General features: G+C 46.9%; 1 protein-coding gene across 1 annotated transcript; it reads left to right on the forward strand.

Annotated features, from left to right (window-relative positions):
• Positions 1-5,791: 5,791 nt before the first annotated feature.
• LOC123066411 (F-box/LRR-repeat protein 13) lies at positions 5,792-7,919 on the forward strand. Its single transcript, XM_044489497.1, has 3 exons — positions 5,792-6,925; positions 7,093-7,227; positions 7,387-7,919. The coding sequence occupies exons 1-3, from the start codon at positions 5,858-5,860 to the stop codon at positions 7,780-7,782; spliced, it is 1,599 nt and encodes a 532-aa protein (XP_044345432.1). The 5' UTR covers positions 5,792-5,857; the 3' UTR covers positions 7,783-7,919.
• The last annotated feature ends 3,259 nt before the right edge of the window (positions 7,920-11,178 follow it).

Consider the following 11,178-nt stretch of genomic DNA (forward strand, 5'->3'; position numbering starts at 1 on the left):
GAACTTATGCATAGGGGTTGGCACACGTTTTCGTCTTGACTCTCCGGTAGAAACTTTGGGGCACTCTTGGAAGTACTTTGTGTTGGTTGAATAGATGAATCTGAGATTGTGTGATGCATATCATATAATCATGCCCACGGATACTTGAGGTGACATTGGAGTATCTAGGTGACATTAGGGTTTTCGTTTATTTGTATCTTAAGGTGTTATTCTAGTAAGAACTCTATGATAGATCGAACGGAATGAATAGCTTCGTGTTATTTTACTACGAACTCTTGAATAGATCGATCAGAAAGGATAACTTTGAGGTGGTTTCGTACCCTACAATAATCTCTTTGTTTGTTCTCCGTTATTAGTGACTTTGGAGTGACTCTTTGTTGCATGTTGAGGGATAGTTATATGATCCAATTATGTTATTATTGTTGAGAGAACTTGCACTAGTGAAAGTATGAACCCTAGGCCTTGTTTCAACGCATTGCAATACCGTTTGTGCTTACTTTTATCATTAGTTACCTTGCTGTTTTTATAATTTCATATTACAAAAACCTATATATATCTACCATCCATATTGCACTTGTATCACCATCTCTTCACCGAACTGTGCACCTATACAATTTACCATTGTATTGGGTGTGTTGGGGACACAAGAGACTCTTTGTTATTTGGTTGCAGGGTTGTTTGAGATAGAACATCGTCATCCTACGCCTCCCATGGATTGATAAACCTTAGATCATCCACTTGAGGGAAATTTTCTACTGTCCTACAAACGTCTACACTTGGAGGCCTAACAACGTCTACAAGAAGAAGGTCGCGTAGTAGACATCAGTCATCACCGTCATCTTCATCTCCAGACATGTATTCTTCATGAACAAGAGCCTTGTCATCCTTCCTCTTTGCAAACCTAGTGAACTTCCTCTTCCTGAGCACAAGCTTCTCGGACCTGTCTTCACGTCTCTCATACGGACAATCATGTACAAAGTGTCTTGGGCTGTCACAATTGTAGCATTTCCTTCATCCAAAGGATCTTCCTTGAAGATTTTTTCCTTTGTTTTCCATAGTCCCGGAGTACTTCTTGACTAAGAGTGCCAAGTATTTTGCAAAATCATTTGTCGGGCATGAGGTGTCAATGTCCTCCTCACATATCTCTTCACTCACTTCTTCCTCCCTTGAGGGTTGGCTTATCACTTTCTTGGCCTTCAAAGCAATATTGGAGTTCTTGGTTGCTTGAGCTATTGCAAGGGTTTTCTTGGACTTGGTTTCCAAAAGAACATGAGTAGAGAAGGTGGGAACAACCTGAGCCACGGTCAACTTGTGATAGTCCGGACGTTGATGCACCATCATGACCATGGTATGTTCCATGAGAACCATAGCATCTATGAACTTGTCCTTGATGAAGTCATCATTTGCCCAAGTGCACCCAAAGGTTCTCAAATTGAGCACAAGGGACTTCAACCTTCGAAAAACTTCTTCTGCGGACTCACCCTCATTCCTCACAAAGAGATTGACTTCTTGCTTGAGCAAAGCCAAACGAGATCTTTGAATTGCTTCATCTCCTTCGAGAGCCTCCTCAAGGCAATCCCAAATTTCCTTTGCGGTTTTGAGAAGAGCAATGGAGTCACTATAGTCTTCGGTCACAGCAGTGTGCAACATGTTGCGTGCAGTTGCATTGAGTTGGTCATCAACCGCTTCCCTCAGAGTGAGATTCATTGGGTCCTTGTGGTTGAATCCATTGACCACAATCCACCACAGTTGAGTTGAAGCATTGCGCATGTAAGACTCCATATTTAGCTTCCACTTAGCAAACGCACTAGCTTTCAAAGGGGGCGGAGGCCCAACAGGATTAATGCGAGGATGTTGCAAAGGTTGAGGAGAGTAAAAGGGTTCTACGACATTGTACTTGGGGACTTGAGTACGAGCCGTAGAAGCAAGAGGTTCCCTCGAGTCCTCCGCATCATGAACGACATTTGGATCAAACGAGTTCAAGCGAGCATTAGTTTCCTCCTTGACCGAGGACCGAACCTCTTTCAACATAGAGGCTTTGAGGTCCGCAAATATTGAAAGAATATCGGCCGCCGTCAAAGGGGCAATCGGGTCAGGAGGAGCGACGGGAGCAACGACCGGGGCACCAAGTGCCTCGTTCGCGGCGGGGGGGTAGGTTTTGGCCATCCCCCACAACAGGTGCGTCACCTCCCTCATTCCCTAGATCGACCATATCCTCTAAGGTTGTAAAACCTTATATTAGAGCACGAGGCTCTGATACCAATTGAAAGGATCGATACGGTCGACTAGAGGGGGGGGTGAATAGGAGACTACAAATTTTAATCTTTCTTGTCATTTTTAAGGCTTAGCGGATAAATAGAGTTCACTAGATATGCAACTAGGTGAATGCAACCTATATGACAAGCTAGCTCCAAGATAAATATGCTTGGTAACAAGCTAAGTAGCAAGCTAACAAGCATACACCAACAAAGTAAGGTGCGGGAAAGGATTAACCACAAGTGAGACGAGGATGCGGATTTTATCCCAAAGTTCACTCTTCCTTGGGGAAGAGCTACTCTCCGTTTGGAGCGATGCCGGAGCCAAAGCTTGCGGAACGCCACCGAAGGCTCACCGTAATCTCCTTCGAGTCATCCCCAACGGATGAGCCTCGAATCACTTGGGGTTGGTCTTGAAAGCGACCACCACACCTTTACAAACTTCTCCGGAGCACACCACAAGCAAGGAAGCTTCCGGAGGAATCTCTAGCCTCCTAGGAGCCCAAGCTCCAAGAGTAACAAGTCAATGGGAAGAAATGTTGCGGGGAACGCGATTTGATTTGGTCAAGTTGTAGATCGGGTCTTGCTCTCCCAATCCCCAAAGTTTCAACAAGTTTGGGTGGAGGGATTGAGAGTATTGAGCAAAATGGGGTGTAGCAATGGTGGAGCTCAATAAGACATTAGGGTTAGGGGTTGGAGGAGGAAGAAGAGGCTTTATATAGTGTTCTTGGCCAGGTGGGGAATCTGCCCGTTGGACCCCGTGCGCATGGGCTAAGTCAGCCCCGTGCGCACGGGGTACTCAGAGAGTTTCATACAACCCCGTGCGCATGGGGGTCAACGACCCCGTGCGCACGGGGTACTCAGAGAGTTTACACAGTACCCCGTGCGCACGGGGGTCAAACGACCCCGTGTGCATGGGGTACTCAGGGAGTTTACACAGTATCCCGTGCGCACGGGGGCCAACAGACCCCGTGCGCACGGGGTACTGAGAGAGTTACGCAGTACCCTGTGCGCACGGGGTACCCAGTAACTTTCTGTCACAAACTATCTGAGTACCACAAGCACACACACTAGGATTTGAGGAGGTAGGAGTGGGTAGGCTAAGTGTATAAGGTTAGGGAATGGCATTCCCACATAACTTTCATCCACACAAACCCCTCTTAATAGTGTGGTCTTTCTTATGACTCGAAGCAAACCAAAAACTAAAACCTTCGAAGCGCCGGAAGACCACGCCTTTGTCCTTTTTGAAATGGGGCATTCGCACATCTCCATCAAGGAGCACTTGGAACCAATATCCTGAGATAAACTTTAGAAGCCGATATTAGTTTAACTAACCACATTGTCATCATACCAAAATATAGAATAAGTGCCACTTGCACTTTCAATCTCCTCCTTTTGGTGTATTGATGACAATGTGGTGAGATCATGGCAAAAAGGATAAAAAGATAGAAAACCATGGGACAAAAAATGATCATGGTCGCTCCCCCTATATGTGTGCTCGGATAAAAGGAATGCTTGAGAATGCATCAAGTACACACATAGGAAGCTCCACCAAGATCATTAATGTCAAGACATGAGATCAATCATAATAAACCTATAATGGTGCCTAGATCTCATGACATAGTGTGGTGAGAAAATATTGTGAGACACATAATAAGCAAGATGTGATAAGCACAAAAAGTTCAATAATAAGGCTAGAGTCTCACAACCAACTGAGTAGCTTACACAACCACACAACCACACAACCAGAAAGTAAATAAGAGTATCTCAAGCCAGCTAAAACCAACCAATAGCGAGAAACACGAGGCTTGAGATCTCAACACACACAAAGCGCACACCCACATACACACCACTTCTCCCCCTTTGTCATCAAGACAACAAAAAGGAGACAAATGGCGACACTCAGACCCGCTAGACAAGAGGAGGAGCGCTCGAGGCATCATCATCATCATGAAAATGCCACCTAGCCATCGGGAAAGATCGAGCAGTGGCCTCACTGTCGTTGTCCTCTGACCCTGGACCGACCTCCCCACTGGCTGCGGCCCTAGCTGCCTTTTGCTCACGCCGCATAAGCTTCTCCATGTTGATTTCCTTAATCTGACGGTGCTGGATAGACTGGCACATCTTGAACATGTTGCTCAAGGTCTTGAACAGAGACTTCTTCTCTCCCCTGACAAAGACGGCCTCAGAACCAACAGACTTGGCCTTACCACGAGGGATCCGTGCAGTAGAGGACATGCCTGGAGTGAAAGTAGCACGGTCCTGAGGCCGAGGGTTGCGCCCCTTCTTGATAGGCACATAAGGAGCATGAGGAGTTGGGGTCCAGTTAGAATTGCGCTTGGGAACAGAGGTCTTGAATGAGGCAATGTACTTGGCAGGACAGACGATCTCAATCAAATCCTGTATGAATGGAGCATAGATCAAGGACTTGTTCTCTTGCACACACTGACGGAGCTCATAGAATATGAAATCCAGAACATCCACTTTCTTCTCCTGATGAAGATACACAAAGATATCTAGCATGGAACTCTGAATGTTATGAGAATCGTCTGCCTTTGGAGTGAGGGTATACCTCGGGATATGGCGCATGGTGTCATAGAGGGGCAAGAGATCTTTGATGGACCTAGTGACAAACGACTTCTCTTGCTTGTATGCAAAAGAAATCTCATCCTTAGTGTGCTGCCCACTCTCTCGAACCTTGCCAAACTCATCAGATACAACCTCGTCATCAATGAGTTAGGAGAGCGAGTTGTCGCCGATTTAGATTAGCACATAGATAGTGCTATTGGATGCCATATCCTACACAGAGAAGGACATGAGGAATATGTGCTTAAAACTTGCACTGTGCAAAGCTAGAAAAAGGCATAGTTGACTTCATAGAGGAGAGAGGAGCTCCAGGAATTTCTTCATAAAATTTGAAACAATTTTTATGGGGAAGACATGGTTCTTCAAAATTATTTATGGCCTTTAAAAAATAATTTAAGCAAAATATTTAAATACCTTTATACAAATAATATGTTCGAAGGGGATAGTGGTCCTATATATAATAGATCTCCTAAAAGGTTTATAAAGATTTTTTGCTTTGTATAAAAATACTTTTAGGTCAAACCTCCTATTTAGAGCTTTGAAAAATAAAAATGTTCATTTGTCTTTTGGTAATTTTTTTTATAAAAAATGTTTTAGAATATACCCACATGACATGATTGTTGGAAAAGAGTTAGGCCAAAGGATTGGAAGATGATAGCTATAAGAAATTCTATGAATTTATATTCCAACGAAACACACAACAAAATAATTAAAACACACAACAAAATAAGCTAGCCACAAAATCTCCTCTTTGCTGTAGACCATTTTGGACTGTGAGTTTGCAAGTTAGTACTATTATAAGTATTTGCATTGCTTTTAGAAGATTGAGATTCTTTGTTGAGCCGAAGCCGTTTCATGGGCCTAGTGGTGGATACCTGATCCCAAACGTTGGGCCCAACATCTAGCTAGATGCCCACCACCACTCACTCACTCACTCACACTCGGCCGGCCACACCACCAGCATTCCTCACTTCTCCCCAAACCCAAACCCTCGCCGCCACCCTCCACCGGCGGCCATGGGCGACCAGCAATTTATCATCGGCACCCCCATGAGCGAGATGCTCGCCGGCATGGAGCTAGACGGCAAGGACCCTGCGACGCTCGAACTCGGTTCAAACTATGTGCTCCACTTCCTGTACGGCTACCTCCCGGCCCCGCCCGTCTCCCCCACCGCCACCCGCTCGCTCTCCGGCGTGCCGCGGGTCCCCGACGGCGTCGACCGCATCAGCCGCCTCCCCCATGCGGTCCTCGTCGAAATCCTCTCCCGCCTCCCTGCCAAGGACGCCGCGCGCACCGCCGCCCTCGCCTCGCGCTGGCGCCCCCTCTGGCGCATGGCGCCACTCTCCCTTGTCGACAGCCACCTGCTTCCGGACGGCGGCGCGGCCGGGCAGTTTCCCATCGGCGTTCCCTCTCCCCGTGCCGTCACCGCCGCGGTGTCCCTCATCCTCGAGGCGCATCCGGGGCCCTTCCGCTGCGTCCACCTCACCCGCAGCACCATGGAGGAGCATCGGGGCGAGATATCGCGCTGGCTCGACATCCTCGTCGCCAAGGGGGTCCAAGAACTCGTCTTTGTCAACCGCCCTTGGCCAATGGACCTGCGCCTCCCCGCCACGATCTTCAGCTGCTCCACCCTCACCCGCCTCTACCTCGGCGTCTGGAGGCTCCCGGACACCGCCGCCGTGCCGCGCGGCGCCAGATTCCCCAACCTCAAGGAGCTCGGCCTATGCATGACTGTCATGGAGGACCGTGATCTGGCATTCATGCTTGAAAGAAGCCCCGTCCTGGAGTTCCTCGTAATCATGGGGAGCCAGACCGGAGTGCGCCTCCGCCTCGTCAGCCAGAGACTGCGCTGCGTTCAGCTTGGCCATGCCTTATTGGAGTACATCGACGTGGCGGATGCCCCTAGCCTGGAGAGGCTCTTCCTTTCGGAAATTGTCCCCCCTGGCAAGCTCAGGTCCTTCAGGAAGAGGAACAACGACAACGGCTCTTCCATGATCAAGATTGGGCGTGCACCTAACCTCCGTGTGCTGGGATACATTCAGCCAGGACAGCAAGAGTTGGGGATTATCAACACCGACGTCGTGGTACGCAGCTCGCTTGTAATGCTAATTTAATTTGCATGTGTATACCTGCTATGTCAATATATGATCTGATTTAGTTTCTCTGTCCCTGGGTGTCTCTGATATATGATAGAGTAATGCCGATATATGATAGAGTATGACTTGGTTTCTCTGTCCTTGATGCATTGCAGGCAGGTAGCAAGGAGAAGATTGTCCCTAGTGTCAAGATTTTGGCCATGGAGGTGCAGTTCGGTGACCGCAATGCTGTCAAGAAAGTGCCCGGCTTTCTCCGATATTTCCCCAACCTGGAGACGCTCCATGTCTATGTAAAATTGGTTAACTTTACTACTTATTGCATTGGCAGTTTTGCAATACTATGTTATACTAGCATGGTCAGAACTATTATGAATCAGATTAATCATATGACTGTTGGCCTGCTTATAGATAAGATACCTGAACTATGTATGCTACCATTTCATCTGCAGTCCCCTACCATATCTGAAGAATCCACTAGCAAGGTCAGTCCCAAGTTCTGGCAGGAGGGCGGTCCCATCAAATGTGTGGTGCAGAGCATGAAGAAGGTGTTCATCTACGAGTTCCATGGGTCGAGAAGCGAGGTTGCTTTCCTCAAGTTCATCGCAGAGACCGGTCGGGTGCTGGAGCATATGGTGCTTTTGGTGGCCAACGAATGTTTCTCCTCTGGCGATGATAATGTGAGGGCCAAGCTGAAGCCTCTGGCGAGCGTGAAATGGAACAACCAGGCTTGCAAAGTACAGCTCTTCAAGAGCCGGCGCACTAACCCTGGAGGTCCTGTTTACAGCAACAAGATAGCTTCTGACTTTGGGTTTGCTGACCCTTTTGACCTCCTCGGGCACTACTAGAAAGCAGAAGGATCTCTGTAAGTTAGTTAAATCACCTTTGCTTGCAGCCTAGTTGTTACCTAGCTAGACTTTGTTTTGTCGGACCTGGCGGCAACTGAAAAACCTGCATTTCTCTTGGCAAGCTGTGGTATGCTTTCTGGATGTGGTTGCTTTTTGGGTTCTTCAACTGAAATACCTGCATTTCTATTGGCATGCTTTCTGGATGTGGTGTTACATGATGAGGTTATTGGTGCCAAGAAGCCTTATGTGGCTGGATTGCTGAGTTTTTTTATGAGCAAAGGCTGGATTGCTGGTGGGAGTAACTGATTGAATTGGATAAAATGTTCTTACCAACAAATTTTCATTTTACCTTGCAGTCATTTTGTGTCCCTTGCAGTCAAATGTGTGCAGGATTTCTAGTACTCTAGTACTCCCTCCGTTTTAAAAGAAGTGTCGTGGTTTTAGCTCAGAACAGAGGCAGTAGTATATATGGCCTTTCTGGTTTGTCCAACTGCAACTTTCACTTGTGCTGTGAAATTGTTGCAGTTAGCATGAATTACCTTGGTTTGCATCAGCTGTTGGGGGAATGCGTTGTTGCGCAGGCTTGCAGCGCGTCGGTGAGTTATCGCACTCCGTTTGATTGTCAGCACGTCGGTGATGCATCAGCTGTTAGGAGTGCCCTGGAGGACGTTATCGCACTCCGTTTGTTTGTTAGGCTGTTTAGCTATGCATAGTGAAAGATGATCTCAGCCTAAGCTGTGCTGGCAGAGAGGATCAGAGGGGGCAGGAGGTGCTTCTTGCAAATGCTTTTTTCCTTGTCAAACAATTGTTGCAAGTGGTTTGCTGTAATAGCTCCATGGTAGAATCAAAATGGCTTAGGCAAGAGCGCGATACAACTCTTTGCTGTGAATGTACTTCAAACTAGAATTGAGGCGTTGTTCTGCGTTTGTGTTTTGATCTCATATGCTTCAGTGTGATCACCTCCATGGCGTCCTTCCAAGCTGCTATCCAAAACTCTTATAAGGGGTTGCTTCTTATAAGTGATTCTATTTACTGAATAGCAGGCATTTTCGGCATGCACTGAACACAGCAAGAGCAGAGCATGAGTACACTGTTGGGATGAAAGGAAAAGCATACCTCATTGTCCAATTACATGGAAGAATACACATGTTTTCAGAAGAAGAAGAAAGTTCATTTTACTACCCTGAACAAAGTTGGTGGTTCACATTACCCCCTGATTTATTTTTTGGTTCACTTACCCCCCTAAACAATCCCATACCAGACAAAAAAAAACTGGGTGGTTTTTCTGGACTTGCAGCTGACGTGGTGCTGGTTAATGGTGGTTTTGACCTACGGGTGGGTCCCACTTGTCAGTTTTTTTTAAAACTAAGAAGTATTGTACCTGGGCCTTACCTCTTGTAAATTTCGGCCCAACCCAACCCAGCGAGGAGCAGGGTCGTCTTCAACCGCCGGCGCTGCTTGTTGAAAGCACGCTGCCAGGGGTAGCCGTTTGCATCTACGTGGCCAACATCCACTCCTCATCAGCAAACCTTGTCTGTGAGGGCCTCCTTGCCCTAGAAAGCTCAAATGCCGACTCAATCGATGGATGACGCCCAAAATCGACTGAATCGAGCTCATCTTCCTCACTTCCGACCATCAGTCGCCGTCGTTGATCTGTTGCCTCTCGAGTCTCCTTGACCTTTTTGACCTTGCCATGAGCTCCATGCGGTGCCGCCGATCTTCCAGACACGTCGTTGATGAGTGCCTCTTCGTCCAACCCCTCCCCACGATGCCTCACTCTGGTGACCGCAGGCGAGGTCCATGCCCTCGCCATGGGCCCTCCCCAACCCATTCTATTGCTCTGGCATGCTCACGGTGAGCGGCTAATGCCGGTGCACCCCTCTCCCCTCTTCCATGTGCCTTGTAGTGCCCTGCCACCTAGCTTCGAACGGCTCCGCCGCTGGCCTCGGCCATGCCTGAGGGTTTGACCATCCCCGCTCACGCTACCACCTCCATTCTACGCGGAGCGAGCCCAGGAGCGCGTAGGAAGAATCCACCGGCCATTTGGTCGCCTAAGCTCGGGCGCCCTCTGCTGTGATGTATGCTCGCCGGGGGCCTTAACACCGGTGGTTAGATTAGGATTAGTGTTAGCTTATGTTAGTCTTGGGTCACTGACCACAAAGCCTCATATAATTAACTCTTGCTTTTAACCACCAAACCAATGACATGTGGGTCCCTTGGTCGGTTTGACTAGTAAGTGCTGACTGGGCTGACTTTTTTAACAAGTGGGCCCCTCTCTCGCTGGACAAATACCGCTTTGACCTTGGGAAAAACCATACAGGGACTGATTTTGTCCGGTATGAGATTGTTTAGGGGGTGAAAGGAGCAGAAAAAAAGATCAGGGGGTTATGTGAACCACCAACTTTGTTAGGGTAGTAAAATGGACCTTTTTCTCAGAAGAATAATACGGGCGTGGGGACGACCCATTAGGTGTTCCACCCGGGACGAAATCACTCTCTTCAAACGCCTCCATTGTCGAGATTGTGCACTAGGCTTGGGCGCCGCCGCCCGGCCTCCTCTCTGAATCAACCACGCCAGTTCCAGATTTTAGACTGATCAAGCCTAAGGGAAATCGGCCACCTTCAACGAGGTTTACTAGCAAGATCGAGAGGATAGGGAAGCGGGAACGCATTGTACCTAGCTCTGCCAACTATGATAGCGGGGGATCCAGGATCCATGGAAATGAGCCGAGGAGGGAGAAGGTACAAAATGAGACTCGAGGAGGAAGAAGAAGCATAGAGAGTTAGAGACAGGGATCTACTCCATTATTGTAACAGTCCTGGCTTAGCAGTGTTAATTGGGAATTGATTGTGCATGGTAAGCATCATGTTTAATTAATTTTTATTTATTTATTTTTGCAAAAAAATAATTTTTAATTTGAAAATGAGGATAATTCTAACCCTCATCTTTTAAATGGGCTAAAGCCTTGCACTTTTTCAATAAACCCCAAAACGCCCTTCTCAACCCTAAGATTTTGAATAATTAAAATTCCAATTTTAATAAAAGTAGTGATCTATTTAAATTGACGGACTTTTCACTTGGTGGAATCTCTTGAAAACTTATATCCAACCTTCTAATTTTATTAGGAAGCTACGATAAATATTCCTTGCCTTTTGGGATTACCCATGATATACTCATAGTTCAAACCCTAAATAATAATCAAATGATATTTATATTGCTAGACATAGAAATATAAGCTAAAAAATGTTGAAAATAATTGATATGGCTTTGCCTTGGACTAGTAAGGTTGTATAAACGTTTTGAATATATTGGAGGTATTTCGAACATTCTTTCAAATCAAAAAACATATGAAAACAAATAATAATAACAATAATAAAAATAAAAATGTCTAACAAC

The sequence above is a fragment of the Triticum aestivum genome, chromosome 3B (assembly GCF_018294505.1).
Source record: "Triticum aestivum cultivar Chinese Spring chromosome 3B, IWGSC CS RefSeq v2.1, whole genome shotgun sequence".
NCBI lineage: Eukaryota > Viridiplantae > Streptophyta > Magnoliopsida > Poales > Poaceae > Triticum > Triticum aestivum.

What these genes read in the sequence shown, in the direction of transcription:
- LOC123066411 (XM_044489497.1), top strand. Translation starts at nt 5,858, where the DNA reads ATGGGCGACCAGCAATTTATCATCGGCACCCCCATGAGCGAGATGCTC. An exon ending in TTATCAACACCGACGTCGTG is followed by an intron (nt 6,926 to 7,092) that starts GTACGCAGCTCG and finishes GATGCATTGCAG; the next exon opens with GCAGGTAGCAAGGAGAAGAT. An exon ending in TGGAGACGCTCCATGTCTAT is followed by an intron (nt 7,228 to 7,386) that starts GTAAAATTGGTT and finishes TTTCATCTGCAG; the next exon opens with TCCCCTACCATATCTGAAGA.